At 43.4% G+C, this 19,155-nt stretch overlaps 1 protein-coding gene across 2 annotated transcripts; it reads right to left on the bottom strand.

Moving 5' to 3' along the window:
* Positions 1–1,531: 1,531 nt before the first annotated feature.
* LOC104633756 (L-lactate dehydrogenase A chain) lies at positions 1,532–8,246 on the bottom strand. Of its 2 annotated transcripts, none has more exons than XM_075755005.1 (8): positions 8,100–8,246; positions 6,370–6,504; positions 5,516–5,633; positions 4,602–4,775; positions 4,007–4,180; positions 3,021–3,138; positions 2,542–2,665; positions 1,532–2,356 (listed from the first exon to the last, which is right to left on the bottom strand). In XM_075755005.1, exons 2-8 carry the CDS (start codon positions 6,493–6,495, stop codon positions 2,192–2,194), a joined length of 999 nt encoding a protein of 332 aa, XP_075611120.1. In that variant the 5' UTR covers positions 6,496–6,504; positions 8,100–8,246; the 3' UTR covers positions 1,532–2,191. The 2 variants fall into 2 exon arrangements, with proteins under 2 accessions (XP_075611120.1, XP_075611121.1); XM_075755006.1 differs by having other exon boundaries at positions 8,096–8,234.
* Positions 8,247–19,155: the final 10,909 nt, after the last annotated feature.

Here is a 19,155-nt window from a genome sequence, read left to right on the forward strand (position 1 = left end):
AGATGTTTCAGTGTAACTATCCTTTGTTATGACCAGTGGAAGCTGAAATCTCAACATTTCAAGGCCCTGCTGTTTGACTTAGCTGTTGACATCCAAGGATTGTTTTCCTGAAGTGAGCTTAGTAACGGTTACATGGCCTTGCCTATTCTGCCATCAGATCATGGTCATAGTGGACTATACCTTACGGTGCCTTAAAAAGCCTTGATGTGTATTGCATTTTTCCACTAGAAAACTCTGGGCAAAAGAAGGGCTGCTGCTACGTTTGGTGTTGCTCTGCCTGCCAGGCAGAAAATGCTACACGTCATAACATCCCAGGAAGCATGGGCTCTGGTTGTGTTAGCTGGGACAGAGCTCGTAGTGACGAGCCTGGTGGTTAAACACCCTCTTTTGCAGACAGTGCAGTATGTTGTACAGAGCCATCTCCCACCTTGGAATCCTGTAGGGATTCATGGTGCTGCGTGGTGCCTCTCACAGCATGTTGCTGTCCTCCGTTTGCTTTTGTAGGCTGCCTCAGCAAAGCTAGCTTGAAAACCAGTTTCTTGGTCTCGGTGCAGTAATCAGTGTGGCTCAAAACCAACTGTCTTAAGGCTTTGTATGTCACCATTGGATCTGAAGAGGTTGGAGTTTGTAGTAAAAAGCTGGGTGAGACTTCACATAGTAAAAATTGTAAATCCTGTGGATCTTCTGAAAGCTTTGAAAATGGCTTCATACCACCTTCCTGTTATCTGCATAAAATGTGACTATTCATAGTCACTATTGCACGTGCTCTCTTTCCAGGTGCTATTTTGGTCACTTGGGTGTAAGAGAAAGCAGTACAGTAGCTACAGCTTTTCCTTTGCTACTGAAGTTGCTTCATGAGCACTTTCAGCTTATTCTAAAATACTTTGTTCTGAGAAGTATCACTGGCTGCAGTCCACATTAAAAATCTATCCTGGACTTAATCAGGTGATGTTTCCATTCTTAAGCTACATGCTGTGTCCTAATCTTAGAAAAAGCTCAGAATAAGGCCTTCTTTCCTCATTGTAATGAGGTATATTGTTTTAAAAATATTAATGACAAGAGAAGATAAGGAAGAAATAATTATCTAACTTACTATGGGCTTTGAGGAGTAAGTTGGCAGCAAGTTGACTTTTTATGGATGTCAAGTATTTGATGGGGAAGAGATTTCTTTCTATAGGTGTTTTTGTGTGTACAGGTAAGGAGGATGCTTCCTTTGTTACATCACTTCTCTGCTCTGCTAACATAATGTCAGTAGAGCCTGTTTCTTTGCATTAAGATGGGAATCAAGCTTAAGTTGAGTATTTAAATAGTTCTGTTACTGTTTCTTCATTCCTACCTTGAAACTGTTAAAAAGTTCATTACACAAAGAGCTGGAGCCTACAAAACAGTAGCTGCACACATAACGTTATTACACAGGTGAGGTTTGAGTTAGTGTGACTGAAGAAATAAAATAAAATTGTTTGATTTGGATGGGTGTGAGTGGAGCTGCATTTTGGAGACAAAGCCCTGTAAAGAAAAACAAGCAGACAAATAACAGTTTGTGGTTTATTTGGTGTTGGAGCCAGTACTACAGTTGGACAGTCACTGTCTTGTTGCATACAGAAACCTACACTTTTTTTTTTTTTAAACATGCTCAGGAGACAAACTTACAGCTAGGCTGATATAGTACACAAAAATAAGGTTCTCTAAAAAAATACACAAAAATTCCAAAGCAGGATTAGGAAAATACATTTGGACCTACCAACAGTGAAATAGTTAAGCTATTCAGCTGGCAGAGAAGGTTGGTCAATTGGCTTGACAATCCTTTAACTGCAAGAAAATAGTCTTTGGTTTCACATTATGTAATAATTACTTACTTATTGTTCTGAACCAACATTAAACAAGATGAGGAAAAGGCAAAGGGTTTTCTAGGCAGTGCTGCTTTGAATGCTGGATTTCTGTCACACCACTTCACTGTACAAGACTGAGTAGGTTATCTAGCTCTGGCTAAGAACATGGGTGTCTGAGAACAGGGAAAACCCTAGAATAGTTTCCTAATGCTATCTTCAGGAAACTCGTTTGTTCAGATTTGAGCTTGTGTGTGTTCTAGTTGAGATACGTACATTGAAAGATTTGACCTACTTGGAAAAGTGCAACATAAGACAAACCACTAAACCCGTTAAACTGCAAAGAGTGAACTGCTTGGGCAGATTTAAAACTGTAGTTCCTTCTGGATTCCCCAGAGTGTATCTGCACTCTTCTTTAATTTGTCCTCTTCCTCAGGTTTTAGGATCATCTTCACTACATCAGTGATGCCATTATTGCCCAGTACACAAGGAACACTTAGGAAGACATCTTCTTTTATTCCATGCAAGCCCTGAAAAGTAGGTAAGGATAATTAGGCTAGAATTTATGTTATGTCTATGTATTTACAGAATATCTTATCAGGAAAAATCAACTATGTTTAATTTCAACTAAACTAAAAAGTTATTACTGTTCTTCAGAATTCCCAAGGTTTATACTTTTCAATAAGACAGAAGTAAGCAAGAAGGTGCTGCTCACCTTAACAATTGTAGAGATCGGGTGCACTCTTCTCAAATTCTTCATAATAGTTTCAGCTAGATCTGCCACAGAAAGGCCAATAGCCCATGATGTGTACCCCTTCAGTTTGATGACCTCATAGGCACTGCAGAGACAGTTACTCATTAAAAACAAGTACCATCAACTGAAATACTTGCAAGTTTGTAAGAAGGCCTTTTGGAGATGCCTTATCAATTGGGAGACATCAGAAGCTTGACTGGTTTGCTGACAGGATTGAACTCAGCAGTGAAGACTTCTACTTGCATGAAAAATTAACTCTGCCAAATTTACATTACTCCTTAAAATATTATTTCAAGTTCTATTATGTCTGCATCTTGACATTTGTTTTGAGCTACTATGGTATTTATGAAACCAGATATGGATACTGCAGTTATAGATGCTAGAGCTCATAATTTGTTCTCATGCTGAAAAAACCCAAGCAAAAAAACCCCAGTACTTACCTGTCCACCACCTGCTTATGGACCTCCTTCCAGTGTTCCTTGTCTGCATCAGTTCCCAAGTCTGGATGAAGAGCCTTCAGGGAGACGCCAGCAACATTCACTCCACTCCAGACAGGTACTGGGAGTTGCACATAGATTAATTATCTCACAAGAAAACTTAATTTTGTCCTCCTCAAATTTAACAGTTAACACAAGATCTAGTTAGATTAATCTGCAACACATGTCACTGATTTAGGTATGACTTTACATATCATGTGACTTGTGAGGCCAATCTAAATTGCTGGCTGAGAACATAGGAACCTAGGAACATCTTTATACATGATGTCACAACATTTGACTATACTTTTATTAAAGCAAAACACCTAAGCAACATGAACTAAAGTGACGGTAACTCTGTATTTTGCAATGCAAAGGTTTCTTAAAGTAAGAACTGAGTCTGAGTCATCCTTAGTGTCAGGAAGCAGACAGTACTGCTCTTGTGCTGCCAGAGGAAGTACAGGTTAAGTAAGGAGAAAGCTGCTCTTTCTCCTGTCCTCTAGACTTGCCTCTGCACTTCAATTCCTCTAAATATAGTTCTTTAAGTAATCAAGAGATGCCAGTAAAGACAACTGAGTGATTACTAGTAGGTCTAGTGCAGATCTTTGGGAGTTCCTTGCAGACAACTCTACCCTCTTGCTTCTTCAGGGTTTTTTTTTTTGGGGGGGGGGGTGGGGTGGGGTGGGTGGGTGAGTTATGGGAACAACTTAGCCTAGAAATTTTTAGCCTCCTCAGGTTACAGTAGTGACCTTTTCCAAGCAGAGTAACTCAGGTCAAATATAGATCATCTAGGGTTACTCTGTGCAGAAGACTTAAAGCAGGACTTGGATTCTTAAGGTGCTGTAGTGCAAAGGTTCTTTAGCAATGTTTAGCTATAACTTTGAGATGTTTTTTGCAAACAAATCATCAGAAAAAGTTCTATGTAACCGCCAGCCAGATTTCACCCTTACCACTGGAATCTCCGTGCTCTCCAACAATCCATCCATGGCAGCTCAGAGGATGGATGCCTAGTCTTTCTCCCATGAGGTGGCGGAAACGGGCAGAGTCCAGATTGCAGCCACTACCAATAACACGGTGTTTAGGAAAGCCACTGATCTTCCAGGCCACATAGGTCAAAATATCCACTGTAAGTAGAACAGGGAAGATAACAAGTGCCACTCATGAGCAGTTTGATAACTAGGATGGTATCTTCTGTTCATCTGTTCAGGATTTTATCTGCACACATTATGTGGAATAGAGTGTAAAGTAACGCCCATTGCCAGGCCCTGCATTGGGCTAACATAATGACTGCTTTAAAGGCAATCATCAGTGCCTTTACTGTGTCCTATGCTAAAGAACATTAAAAGGCACCTGAAGACTCAAGTTGGAGGCAACTTGGTTTATTCCTCAGAGGACCAGCTTGCTGAGTGTGGAGAGGGAAGATGACACTTCTTGCTATGTGGTTATGTGGCATAAGTTGGTCATATTAGTATACTAATGCCACCTTATTGAAGACAACACAATGCTCTAAGCCAAATCCTCTTGTTAAGGCAACGCAAGACAAACCTGGGTTTGAGACAATAAGCAGCTTGCAGTCAGGACTGTATTTAACAACATTGGGAATGATGAATTTGAAGATATTCACATTGCGCTGGACCAAGTTAAGGCGGCTCTCTCCTTCTTGCTGACGGGCACCAGCAGTGACAATGACCAGCTTGGAGTGTGCAGTCACACTGTAATCTGCAGACAAAAGACTGTCAAACATGACCTCTTTCTACACATGGTTCAGAACAAGAGCTTTCAGTTCCTTTTAGTATTGGTATCTAAAATTCTATGTTATTTAGTTTGAGGGTACTGAAATTCTCCTGGTTATTGTCCCCCTAGACTTTGCTTCTATAGAAAGTAAGTTTTCTTTTAATACTGTGGTTCATTGCACAAGTGGCAACCTTAAGCGCATATCAAAATCTTAACACGTAGAACTGGGCAGTGGTATTACATACTTCTCAGCCACAGATGGGTATGGGGTAGCTGTTGAGATGGCAGCCAGTGCAAGTGCTGTGTAGAAAAGGAAGAAGGCTCTGCCCTCTTAACCTGCTACCTGTGGACACTAGAGCTGCACGTTAACTAAGGTATGAGATGGCTAGTATTTGCCCTAATCAGGTTACCACTAAACTTAAAGCTGTCAGACATTTATGGCCAAGAAGTAAGCAGTAACATTCAGGGGCTAACTGGCTAATTTTGAGTGAAATAAAACTCTCAAATGTGCAGAAATACCTAAGAATGATGAACTCTGGAACAAAGGATTCATAGTTGGGCCTTAACAAGGTATATGAAACAATGTCAGCTGAACAGAAGTGAAGTGAACTTTCTTCCTAACAATTAGGATGACAGGCTAAGCACTAGACTTGGATGACTAGTTTGAGATCTGAAGTAGCTATCTCCATTTGGAAATAATGAGCACATTAGAGCCAACTACTTGCCTTTGCCAGAGACAATCTTTGGTGTTCTAAGGAAGAGGCTGCCATGCTGGAGATCTAGCATCTCTCCTCTGAGTTTGTCCTCCACAACATCAACAAGGGCAAGTTCATCAGCTAAGTCCTGCAAGAGACCAAGATTGAATAATAAGTTTATTGCCTCTTTGAGCAAAGTACCCAATTTGTAAACCATGAAGTTACAATTCTTTTAAAAACAGTGATCTGTTTAAGCAATTTTGCTCATCTGTATCATTTTCCTTGTTCCCAAGCAGAGTACTTACATTAGTCTCCTGGGATATCCACTTTATTTAGTTTTGTACTTTTCATATCCACATTCTGTGTGGAATAGTTGTTCAATTTAGCATGACAATGATGAAGAATAATTTAATAGCTGTTCACAAACCCCATAGCTAAGAAAAGCAAGCCTGATGCTAAACACAGCATTTTCAATGTAATAATGCAATTCAGAGGACAAGCCTAAGTGTCTAGGACCACTTTTTTCCAGTCTACACTGCAAAGAAGTATTCCATCACACACTGCTTCGGACAAAATGATGCCTCAGTTCTTAGAAGAGATTCTGGAAGTCATTCAAAGGTAAATGCAGCTCTTAAGTCAAAATAATACATAGAGCATGTTCTGTCTGATACTGAGATAAACTTGGTTCACAAGAACTACACCTATTTGTTCTGTCAATAGCTTAAAGAGTGCTGCTTCATTTCAGGCCCAAAGAGTGGACAGCCAAAAGTTCATCTTCTGTGCTATCCCAGTTAGTCTAGTAAGGGTGATTACTTTTTGCCCCTCTTTTAGGCCTCAGGTAATCAATCACAACTGTGCTGCTTCATCCCAAGCTTGACACTTACCTTCATCAGGATGCTGATAGCACAGGCCATTCCAACAGCACCCACACCAACCACACTGATCTTATTCTGGGCATGACTCTGCTCCTGTTTGTGGACATTGTGGATGAGCTGATCCTTGAGAGACATGGTGCACTGCTGCAAGGAAAGGAACAGATTATTTCTCCAGGCTTTGGGGCTTTTACTGACACCAGAACATTTCTATCAAGCAAGACAGACTTTATTCCAGGAGAAGAAAATCAATATAAGTCACATGCCTAAAACATCCAGCAGTACTGTCTGTATGCAGCAAAGTAATTAAAAAATCTGAATTACTGATGACAATGCACTGTTTAAGCTTGCTATAGCTTTCCCTCAAATACAATCTGAGAACCATTGGTATATAGCTGGGTGGCACTCCAGCCGCATTAGTAGAGTGTTCTAAATGACCATCCATATTACGTTTAGATAAAGGAAGCCATTTTAGTACTTCTGAGCACAGCATGGTCTGGCAATCTCCATTCTACTGCCCTGAAAAACTGGTACTCCATGCCCTGAAGCCTTTCCAGAGCTGAAGTTGTACAACACTTAGGCAAGCCCTTCTTAAGCACAGTGTGATCCTCAAAGTCAACTTTATGGATTTGTTTTAAAATGAAACTGCATAGCTTTGAATTAAGATGTCTTCAGTCCGGTATTACCATCTCTCCCACCTTCAATTTTTTTTTTTTTAGCTACCAGCTGTATGACAGTCCAGTTATATGGGTTCTAATTTGACAGCCACAGCTGTACTGAAATGCCACAATGCTGATGGAGTATTGTGCATTCACCTCAGGGTCCCTGCAGAAGCTGACACTATGCTTTCCCAGGCGGTGCTGCACTGGGAGCAGCCCAGCTTCTGCTTTGCCTGAAAAGCCCGAGGCAGGGGCAGCATCGCAGATGGATGCAAGTATAGACACAACGTGATTCTCAAGTTAGTGCTGAACAGGCAGCAACTCGTTTAGAGCAGGAAAGGCCAGGCAGCACTGGCAGAGCAGGTAAGAACTGGGAGCTTGGGGAGAGAGGGGAGGAGGGACAGAAAACGAGCAGTGCCCATATTTAGGAAGAGTTAGCCAAGATATGTCACTTCATCTGCAGAAGTCTCCTGAAGCAGGGCCCAGTATAGCACACACACCCTCCATGTGCCAAGTTCTCCCTTTGCGCTGTAAGAACATTAATGTGCAGAGCTGGTGAGAAGCACCCACTTAAGTATTTCTCAGTTACGCTTAATACTCCAAATTGTTCTCAGAGCGCTATTCCCCTGAAAGGACCAGGTTAGGGGACAGCCAGTAGCCGAGGTGGTGTATTAACGCTCTACTTCAAATGCAGCCCACCCTCACAGCCCTTTGCAGGGTCAGTCACTGGGGGCATTTTACCGCCGATTAGGAGATGCAAATTAATTCACGGGGGCGGGGGCAATGCAGCACACAGCAATCTCAAAGCCAGGGGGTGTGGGGGGGAAATGTGTGCGGAAATCACGCCGGTTGCACAAGGCCACCGAGCAGGGCGCGGTGCTCTCCGCACCGCACCCAACGTGGCGCCGGGCTGAAGTCCAGAGCTGTGCCCGGTAGCGCCTGAGCCCTGGAGGGGGGACTCGATCGAGCGGACTCTGGTCCGCTCGGCGCTGCCCGCTCGATCGAGTCCCCCCTCGGGGGACGTTGGCCAGCGGCGCCCGCATCCCCCTCCCCCCTCCAACCCACAAAGGCGATCGTACCTACCGAGCGTCCTCAACCAAGCGCGGCGGCTGCTGTAGCGGTGGGGTGGGGAAGCGGCTGCAGCCTTAAGTAGGGGCCGGGCGGCTGACGTGAGGCGGGCGGGCTGCTACGGTGGAGACGTGCCCGCCGACACGTCGGGGTGGAGAGGAGGGGGAAGTTGTACCGGGCCGGCGTGGGTAGCAGGGAAGGGGAGGAGTGGAGTGGAGTGAGGCGAGGAGGACGGTAACGTTCGGCCCTAACGGTTGTTCTGGAACGTTCGGCCCATAACGGTCGGTACCGTGAGGAAAGATGAGGCGGGCGAAGAGGAGCTCAGACACTGCTGGCGCTCCGCACCCCTTCTGAGGCGGAGAGGCCCCGCAGCCCCTCAAGCCTGAGGGGGAGGGGGGCTGCCGGGCTCGTCTCGCTGTGGCTCCGCGTCGCTGGTGAACCGGCATCCTGGTATCATCGGGGAAGACTTCCCTTGTTCTGTTCTTAACCGGGATGGGTGAAAGAGATTTAAAACATTAGCTCCCAAAGGCAAGGAAGATGCCCAGTGTGTGCGCAGCCAGTACACGGACCAGCAAACGGTACCAGCTCTGGAGAGTTAAGGGGGGTTAAAGTTGTTCCTGCCCTCGTATGCCGGCCGCGCCATCGCCATCCGGGCAGTACACCCTCCAGGAGGCATGGCCAGCACCGCAGCCAGCCCTGTCCTCCTCTTCATCACTGGCACAAGCCGTTTGGGTTTATGGCCATAGTTCTGGATGGAGCCTCTTGTCTGGTGGCTAGAAACCTTCTTCTAATTTCCATCTAAATCTATAGATGTTTGGATTTTTTTTGTTACAAACGTCCTTCTCTGGTGCTTACTTCCCCTTTCCATGTATTTATATATCTGATTCCCACTCATTTGTTGTTTCATTAAGTTACATAAGCTAAACCTTTTCAGTCTTGCATGCTGCCAGCTGTGCTCTGGTCATTGGGATGTCCTTTCTGTGGGACTCTTTGAATGCTTTTGTCTTGATTGGCTACTCCCTGGAGTGTTTTAGACAGTCTTCTCAGTACTGCCTCAAACAGGAACACTAATGTTTTCCTGTCATTACTGGAAATACCATGACTGGACTCATGCTTGTCTTTTTCACAGTCACTCCACAGTCAGCTCCCTGTCACCCTGTGGCTGGTTAGCAAAGCCAAGTCCTCCTCCTCTTCACTTACTTCTTGCTAAGATACTAACAAAGAGCAAAAAATATTATTTCCTGGATGTTTGAAGTTTGAATTTTATACTGTGCTACAGGGTTGTCCCACAAAACTGGCATTTAGTAAACCTATGCTAACTTTTATCCTTTATTAATTTAATTTCATGTTTTTAGTTAAACTTTCCTTCCAAGATTTCCTGAAGAACTGCACAGAGATCAAAAGCACAGGCCCAAACCGCTTCTGCCACAGCTCACTTCTTAAATACATGCTGTTCTCTGGTCCTGTGGTAATGACTCCAGGTCAGTAAATTTACTTAAAATCTTTGCACCTGGATTTCTGGTTTACTGTGCATCAGGATTCTGGGATTGAGAATGTGTGGTTACTCCAGTTGGAGCACAGTAGATTCTGTGAGTTTTGCTTGCCAGCTGGCTGTGTTCATTTATTATCTTGTATCCATTTCTCCCTTCTACCCCTCCTCCTTGGCATCCTGTCTTTAGCCCATGGATTAACATATTCATCCTTAATAAAAATCAGGGAAGCATTAATTGCATTTTGTGAGATTAGCTGAGTTACCTTTATTTACCCATTCTTGTTTTATGGTGATTATTTTTTCTATTTTTTTTTTTTAATTTCTTGTAGCTGTGGTACCTTTGTGATGTGTGTCTTAGTTTTCTTTTGGGATTCTAACTCTAGCTGATTTTTGGCAATATCTATGTGCATCTTCCTTTTTGAGATGTTTATCTTGCTATGCCAGAAGGCCTGCCTTATAACTTTTTCTTCCTCTACCCATACCAGCCTTTCCATCGCTGTTTTGTCTGGGATGTCTTTTATTTTTTCTAAAGTCATTTTATATAGTTTACCTCTTAGTCATTAGAGTTAGCCAGTTTAAAAATTAGGAGGTTGTCGTGGAGGTCCCAGTCTCTCCATGACCTCATTCCACTCACAGTCCTCTCCATGACCTTATCCCATTCACAGTCAATGCAAGCATAAAACATGGCCCTCAGTCATGGTAGACCAGAGCAGATGGTGTGAAGGTGGGTATATCTCATCACACCTAAGGCTTGTACTCACCTACCAAACTCCACTTTACAACTGAAGGCATTTTCTGCTGCTGTTCAAGGCATGCTAATGCCTTGTCACAGACCAGCCCAGTGACAATTCCCTTCTGCTGTGGTGATCTGACAGGAATGGTAGCCCAAAGCCTCATTGTTTCTTTGACAGTCCATTGGCAAAACAAAAGAAACAAAAAACCCAAAACAAAACAGGTGAGAAAACATCTAAAAATGCTTGAAACATAGAATAAGGAGATTTGCATGAAACAAACCAGAGACATACAAAATTTAGGTTCTTATGATAAAGACCAGCACTTCTACCGAAGGAGGTTAAATACAGTGTTGTAAAACCAGATGTGCTTTGTTCCTTGCTGCTGCTTGAGGAATGAGTGATCCTTGTGAGATGTCTCATTACGGAGGAGACTGGTAGCTAAGGAAGGGAAAGTCCAAGTAGATGCTGAGTAGGTCTAGTGCTGCATGAATGCAGAATGAAAGGAAACCATATAATGTAGTTCTGTTCTGCATTATGCTGGGTTCACTGGGCACCTTGTTCTCTCAGAAGTCTGAAGGATGGATTAGGAAGTTTAGTTCTGCATCCCAGGAATCTGTATTTAGAGTGGCTTTATATGAATAGGACTAAACATCTCATCCAGAGTTTGCGTTCCAGACATCTGGCAGGACAGAAATTGAACATTTGACAGGAATGAAGAAGAAATATTTTCTTCCTATAACATTTTTTTTAACTTCTGAAAAGTTTAAATGTAAGATCACAGGCTTTGAAGATGAGACTGGCAGGATAGATTAATAAGCATTTTAAAAATATGTAAATAATGTAGAGCAAGTGGTATTTTACTACTGTCACAGTGAGACCAAGGATCCTAAGAGAAGAATGTTATTATAAGATTGTTCTTATACTGTGGCTTGGGGAAAATAAAATTGGATGTTGTTTTTAGGGTATAAGTTCCAATAAAATCTTCATTTGCTTGTGTTTGTGTTGCTTGTTACTGAGAACAGAACCAAGACCAAATCTCTGTTATTTATAACATAAGGCATCAGGTTGTCCTTAGCTGTCTGTGCCTATTCACTTACGACAGTACCTTTAGTAGAGTAGGCCAAAGCGAGCTAACTAGGATGTTTCAAAACCATCCTGGTCCCAACATCTCCTCAATGATGATAAGCAAATCAGAAACCTTGTTTTGTTAAAAAATAGGCTTAGCTTTTAATATGCCAGTGTTAATTCACTTGGGTTACAAAACTGAGAAGGCATCTGTGACTGCCAAATTTTTCCTTTTACGTGTCATTTGTGATCTTAGTAGCAGCAGTAGATGCTCAGGAGGAAAGCAGTCATCTGGCATGATTGACATTGATTTTTCTGCCTCAGAGAGCTTCAATCAGAGAAGGTTCAGAACAACACAAACAGAACGGGATGAGCAAATTAAGGGCTTTTTTTGTGCACTTGGAAGATGGAGGCCAGGTCTGTTTTGATTTCTTTTAAGTGATTGACTTGGATTGTAAGGATGGGGCTGACTTTCCTCACTTGTATACATAAGGAGTTTTATTCTTCCTATTCTTTTTCTGCTGCTACCTTTCATTGCAGTAGCGGGAGGTGGTGTTGATAGAGTGATGGGAATGTTTGAAATGTGTCAGGGTCTCTCTGGGGAAGCTTGGTCCTTTCTCAGCCTGCTTGCCCTCTTTTCCATATTAGCTTTCACAGATTAAACACAAAAAATAAAGCAATAGAAGTTGCTGAATGTGGAAACTTTTGTACTTTTATTCTAGGTTTTACATGGTGATATTTAATTTCTACACTTGCCATTTGCTTAGGTCGTGGCTCATGACAGACTAAGTCAAATCTGATGGTGCTGCTGGGGTCAATAATGACACCAAACCATGGCCTGCACATATTTGCTGTATGAGCTACAGCTTAGCTAGGAGGTTAGCAGTAACCCAAAGCCACCGTTGATGCTGACTGGCCCCAGAAAGATCAGTGGAATCTCTCTACTCTACCTGAGATATGAGGTCTAATTTGCCCCTAAAAATCATGTGTTATTGCCAGCGTGATCAGTCCTGCTTTTGCTCTGACATCATCAAGGATCATCAATGGCTTTGCTTTCATATGATGTCAGTGTGTGAGGGAAAGACCTGGCACTAGACATAGCTACACCATGTTCCAGTCCTGTCTGTCCCTTTGATTTACTCTGAGGCCTGAATAACTTCCTCCAGCTTTAATGGCTTCATTTCTTCTTTGTAAAATGTGAAGGGTCTTTATCTACCAACCCGATGGTAGTACTGTAGGGATTAGTGAATTATGAAACACTTCAGTTTCATAAAGCAAAATGAAAGTGATGGAGGTGGAGGTTTTTTACCTAAACCGGAGAGGCCCGGACCCCAAAATGGAGTAGCTTGGCACCAAAAGTTTAGTGTACTCTGCTAAATTTTCAACATCAGAAAAGCTCCCAGAGCCCGAATTTGTGCTATTTCTAAATACTTATCAGGGTAAGATACAGGAAGTTGGTTCATATTCCATAAAAATCCGTATTTTCTGTTCTTCAAATTTGGACAGCGTAGCCACATCAAACCACTTGAACTGATCTCCTAAGAAAACTAAGACCTAAAAGATGAGTTTTACCTTGTCTTGTGCTAACAGGTATCTCTGCATATAACTGATTAGCCATGGTCCATACACCTCCGGGTCCCTCTCCTTCACTGCTTCCATGCCTGCATGTTATGGTGAGGATGCTGGTATTACAAAGATCCAGTGCTTTTCCTGCTTCACATGCTCTTTTTCTTTGCACTGTCATTGTGGAGGAGGAGGAGGAGGAGCTAGCTGATGCAATTCTCCTTTCCGGGTATTTATACATATGTGTTTCTACAACCTATTTTTAAATGTGCACCAGGGTAATATATATGGAGACCTGTGTAAATAATTGTCGATTGCTGAAGATCCTGGAATTCCACAATGCCCTTTTGTCAGATGTATGTTTTTGATTGCAAACTGTTTTCTAGCTGACATGTTTCAATATGCAGGACTTCCAAGTTACACCAGTTTTTCTTTTCCCCTTAAAAAGTTGGTTATGTTTGCAAGTACAACAGCAATGGATTATGCATTCAGTATAAAGCCAGATAAAACTGTATTTCTTGCAATGATTTTCTCAATACGAAGCTAAAGAAAATTGTATTTCTTGCAGTTGCTTCCTAAATCATCACTCTAGGTAGCTGGACTAAGCAGAATGCGTGATTTTTGTCTTGCTTCTCTAAGGAAATGAATTTATTCATGGAAGTGTGAGTCACTGTGCAGGATTCTCCAAGCCAAACCCATTCCCTTGATGCAACTCTGAATACTTGCTCATTTGCTTAGGAACTGCAGGAAATGGGATGCTCAGATAAATCACATGGTCGGAGAGAGATGGAAAGGCACTCGCATGGACAGGGGCTGCTATTCAGTCTTCGCCTAACAAAGTCGCAAAGAGGTCTCAGCCAGTTCAGCACCTGCCTCCTGTTGACTGTCTAGAGGAGTGTAATCATTAATGCATCCTTGCTGCTGCCTTCTAAACTGGCAGCAGAAGAACTGTTACTGTTATCTGAGTTGTTCTTGAGTGTCTGGCAGGTTCCAGTAAGTGGAGACTTTCTATAAATTACAGTAAGGACCCGGAGGTATATAAGAGGAGGGCTGTGGACTGCTGCCGCTGCTACTTGCCAATTCAAGAGGGCAGGCAGGTTCAGCAGCAAAAGGTCAGAGGCACGTCCCTGCACTCCATCTGGAGCAGATGCCCTTATTGTAATATTCATGTTCATTCTGCAGCTGTCAGTTTTGATTTCCCCAGGATCCCTTCTCAGCACATCACATGCCAACAAGCTGGTTAGCTCAGGGTAAAGAGCTACAGAGTCCTGCAAAGACACGTTTTTACTGATTCAGGCCATTTGGGGCATAATACATTTAACAACACAATATTGCCTCTCGTATGGAGGGAGATACTTTTTCAGCATTTCAGACCTTACACATCTGGTTGACCTTCTGTGTATTCAAAATGATAGGAGGTTATTATGTATTCTTTCCCATCCAAAAATCATTGTGGCTAAACATTAATTTCTGTGAATCAAAATTCCAAGTTACATTGCTGGAAACTCAGCATCCTATGGTTGCGAAGTTACTGGGCCATACAACCACTCAGACTTGGTGGAGGAACTTCCTACCCTCCCTGGCCTACAGAAACAGTGCACGAGACAGACGTGAATTCATCCCTTTATCTCTTTCATCTATTGAGGAGACAGGAGCGTCACATTTGGGACTCTGCAAAAGGAAGCTCTCACTTTAGCACCATAAAGTTACAGCATCAAGGAAGTCCTAGACATTGAAAATAGTTTGGTCTGTGTTTTCATGAAGGACACACTTCAGCATGCAGGATACCCCTCTTCAAAGCTTTCACTGAAGACATCAGTGCTATAAAGCGGAACTTTTATAGCTCCTAACATTTTCTGGAGCTTGTAACCTATGGGTTAGTTTCTGTAGCTCTTCGTGGGTCCTAGTGAACAAAACCCAGCTCTGCACCTGGAGTGGAGCGGGAAGGCTGTCGATCAAGAGATAATCACATTCTGGTTTTGCAGTCTCCTTTTAGAGCCTGGATGCCAAAACAGCCTCACTGTATATCCCACGTGTTGGTGTTCTCAGATAATGCCCAGTGAATATGGAAAATGTGTGCATCTATGGATGACATAATGATAATAATGTAATAAATGATTATCCATTCCTTGAAGAAGGAAGATGAAGTTTAACTTGCAGTTCAACAAACTTAACAATAGAATGGAAGTAGGCAACCAGCTGCTTTCATTTCAGTCCCCACACTTGGGCCACACCCTAAGCTCTTTAAAAGACCTGCAAGTGGGCCAGCTCAGCCCTAAGACAGCAGTCCTGAGGGTCACTTTGGCTTGTGTTACAGAGTTGAACTCTTCTGCTGGTCTCAGATGGGAAAAGTAACTTGACTGTTTCTGCACAAGGTACTCTTTTAGATCTTTGTTTCTGTGGTGGTGGGTGTTGGCAGCTCTGGGGGTGAACACAGAGCCCTGGAGGGGGGGCACAACTGTGAAAGGCAGGTACTGTCCTGAGAGGTTACCAGGCAGAGATTTTAAATACTGTTTATATCATATGTATGGCCAGCAGTATGTACTGCTGGAGTGGACATGGGGCTAGTCCCCAGGGGAAAGCTGTTGCCTTATCTCTTCAAAAGTTCAGCTCCCTGGCTTTTTAATTTTGTTCTGTTTAATTTTATTTTGTAAGCAGAACGTAGCCAAGAGAAAGACACCATTTCCTTAATGACCAAGTTCTCCTAGCTTGTACTGTTAGGGATTTATACTATCATCTAGATGTGCTGTAGGTGTATGTTAGTTGGCTGCTATGGGTGTTCCATGGCCTGCACTTTGCGCAGGCTTGTGGGTTGGTGTTGGAGACCTCATTCTACTCGCAGCAAAGCTAGATGTGAGTCCTGAGGTCAAAGGAGGTTCAAAGTGTGGCTTGGCAGGAAGAGGGAGGTGGTTTCTAATCCTTTTCAAGAAAGAATTTTTTTGTGGTCTTAATTTTCTACCATACTTTTTTTTTTTAAGTGTCAATGTTTCTTAATTGAAGTGTGATACGCTGCACCATGACTCAGTACGAAAGGTCTAAACTGTGGCAGTGATTCCAAAGGAACCTAAAAGTGAATAGAGAGGTGCAGCCTGCATTGCTAACACGCAGTAGTCTTTTGACTCAGCTTCGTTATGCAGCCATAGTGAAATCATTAATATCTTCAAGCAGGTACCAAGTTGAACATCTCTGTCAGGAGGACAGCTTCACAGCGCTGGCATTGTACAGACACACAGCAGTTCTCCTCAGCAAAGAGCTCATCAACTAAAGAGGCAGAACAAAACAGGGAAGTGAAAGTGGAAGTAGAGAAAAGCAGAATGATTGCCAAATACGGTGCTTGGTTTAGTATGCTGGGTTTTTCGAGAATATTACACAAATACTGACCCTTATCTCTATCAATTAATTCAGTTTTCTTATTTACACTCAAATTTTAAATAGAAAATGACAGGTTGCTGCTTGCCTATGGACTACCAAAGAATCATTTTCACAGTGCTGTGCTAAGTGTAGAGTTTCTGGCTTGTGGACCCTCAGTTCCTGTATTTGGATGAAGTTGCACAAATGTTTAGCAAACATTTGCAGTGAATGGTCTTGTTGTTTTGCAAACTATGGTGAGCCTTGTTTAAGGAGGTGGATGTTACCAAAGGGAACAAGCACCTGACTTGTAGCTCCTGTGGGGGGAATCCTGATAGAGAATCTGTTGATTCTCTAGCTTGGGCTTTAGAATAAGAGGAACAGCATGCCTGTGTCCTGGGTGGTAAATGCAAAGTATGTCATTTCTCACTGGCTATCTCCAACCTTGAGTTGTTTTTCTCATAACTTTATCCAGATTCAGCTATATCCCTAGACCCTATGCAGTTCTGGCCTTAAGTGGCATCTTTTAAAAGGGTACCTGCACTGAGATATTGCCTATCTGATGAAAATGTGAGATGCTGGGAGATAGTGTCGTGGATTCTGTGTGTGTGTGTGCACATGTGCACAAGAGCTGGATTTCTGGAGGCTGGGTCTCCTGAGCACTTCACCCCCAATGTATTCCCCATATCTTTTTGCTAGTTGTACATAATTTCTGCTTTATACATATATATAGTGTATATATATAGTTTATGTAGGATTCATTGTGTGTGTGTGGAAAACTTTTGATATATAATTGTGTTGGTTTTGCGTGGCAAGGTTTTGGTAGCGGGGGGGCTACAGGGGTGGCTTCTGTGAGAAGCTGCTAGAAGCTTCCCCTGTGTCTGACAGAGCCAATGCCAGCCGGCTCCAAGACAGACCCACCGCTGGCCAAGGCCAAGCCAATCAGCGCCTCTGGGATAACATATTTAAGAAAGAGAAAACCAGTTAGAGAGTGCTTTTGCAGCCAGAGAGAGGAGTGAGAAGATGTAAGAACATCGGCAGACACCAAGGTCAGTGCAGAAGGAGGGGGAGGAGGTGCTCCAGGTGCCGGAGCAGAGATCCCCCTGCAGCCTGTGGTGAAGACCATGGTGAAGCAGGCTGTCCCCCTGCAGCCCATGGAGGGAGGATGAGGGGGTGTAGAGATTCCACCTGCAGCCCGTGGACGACCCCACGCTGGAGCAGGTGGAGGCACCTGAAGGAGGCTGTGACCCTGTGGGAAGCCCGCACTGGAGCAAGCTCCTGGCAGGACCTGTGGATCTGTGGAGAGAGGAGCCCATGCCAGCGCAGGTTTGCTGGCAGGACTTGTGACCCCGTGGGGGACCCACGCTGGAACAGTCTGCTCCTGAAGGTGTGCACCCCGTGGAGGAGACTCACGTTGGAGAAGGTTGTGAAGGACTGTCTCCCGTGAGAGGGACCCCACGCTGGAGCAGGGGAATGATGAGAGGAGTCCTCCCCCTGAGGATGAAGAAGCAGCAGAAACACCATGTGATGAACTGACCATAACCCCCATTCCCTGTCCCCCTGTGCCGCTGAGGGGGGGCGGAGGTTGAAGCTGGGAATGAAGTTGAGCCCAGGGAAGATGGGGGAGGTGTTTTTAAGATTTGGTTTTATTTCTCATTCCTCTACTCTGTTTTGCTTAGTAATAAATAAGATGAATTCCCTCTCTAAGTTCGGTCTGTTTTGCTCGTGATGATGATTAGAGAATGATCTCTCCCTGTCCTTATCTCGACCCATAAGTTTTCTTTCATTGTACTTTTTCTCCCCTGTCTAATGAAAGAGGGGAGTGATAGAGCGGCTCTGGTGGGCACCTGGCCCTCAGCCAGGGTCAACCCACCACAATAATGCTGTGATGTCAGAAGGGAAAAGATAAAGCTTTATCTTTTGCTCACTGTGTGAGGGCGACCAATGTTTGGAGTGGCAACAGGTATGTGCAGTCCCCTTGGTCTGCGTTAACTCCTTGCCAGGTGACAAGCCTTTGGACTGGCTGCTGGGGCAGTGGGGCTCGCCCATCGCTTTGCACTCAGCCTCTGGACTGCAATGTTTGCCGACAGGGCAGTGCCAGTGTGGTGGAGGAATGTCAGCATTAGAATTTGTGAGACGCAGGACAGAGCAGAGCCCAGGTCTCTGACTGCCAGGATGTGACGTGGTGCATTTACGTGTTCAGACAGAAGGAGCTAGGTCTGTTGCTTTCTTGATGGAGTATCATTCTGTGAGTGTGTTTGGCTGCCAACCCAGTGTTCCTTCATTTTAAATCTTTTCAACTGTTTGTGTCCCCAGAGTGGCACAATAAGGAAAAGAAATCTGTTTTACTTTTAAACTTCTGAAGCTAAGTAGTATTTCTGTCTCCAGGTTTGGTCTTGAAAAGTGAAGGCAGTCGAAGGCTGAGGATGCTCAATAAATTTTGTAAAGTTCTGGAGTAAGGATATGTTGTTGTTTTTCCTGTTTTTATACATTTAGCAGTAGTGTTGAATATACGGTCTTTGGGTAATAATCTCAGTCTTGCATCCCCTTTTAAAATATGCTCCCTTGCAACAACAATAACATCTGGAGATTTGGAGTCAACAGGTTATTAGGTTATGGAAAGAAGGATATGTTGTTGTTTTTCCTGTTTTTATACATTTAGCAGTAGTGTTGAATATACGGTCTTTGGGTAATAATCTCAGTCTTGCATCCCCTTTTAAAATATGCTCCCTTGCAACAACAATAACATCTGGAGATTTGGAGTCAACAGGTTATTAGGTTATGGAAAGAATTAAAATAATAATAAAAAAATCTCTGTAACATTTCATATCTCTTAGGCAAAGATTACTGAGGGCCAGTTAGTTCAGTG

The sequence above is a fragment of the Balearica regulorum genome, chromosome 5 (assembly GCF_011004875.1).
Source record: "Balearica regulorum gibbericeps isolate bBalReg1 chromosome 5, bBalReg1.pri, whole genome shotgun sequence".
NCBI classification, from domain to species: domain Eukaryota; kingdom Metazoa; phylum Chordata; class Aves; order Gruiformes; family Gruidae; genus Balearica; species Balearica regulorum.

Excerpts from the sequence above, each read along its gene's own strand:
- LOC104633756 (XM_075755005.1), bottom strand. The coding sequence starts at position 6,495 with ATGTCTCTCAAGGATCAGCTCATCCACAATGTCCACAAACAGGAGCAG. Across the intron at positions 5,634-6,369 it reads CTATCAGCATCCTGATGAAG|GACTTAGCTGATGAACTTGC; the intron begins GTAAGTGTCAAG and ends GGTCTCTTGCAG. Across the intron at positions 2,666-3,020 it reads CATAAGCAGGTGGTGGACAG|TGCCTATGAGGTCATCAAAC; the intron begins GTAAGTACTGGG and ends CTGTCTCTGCAG.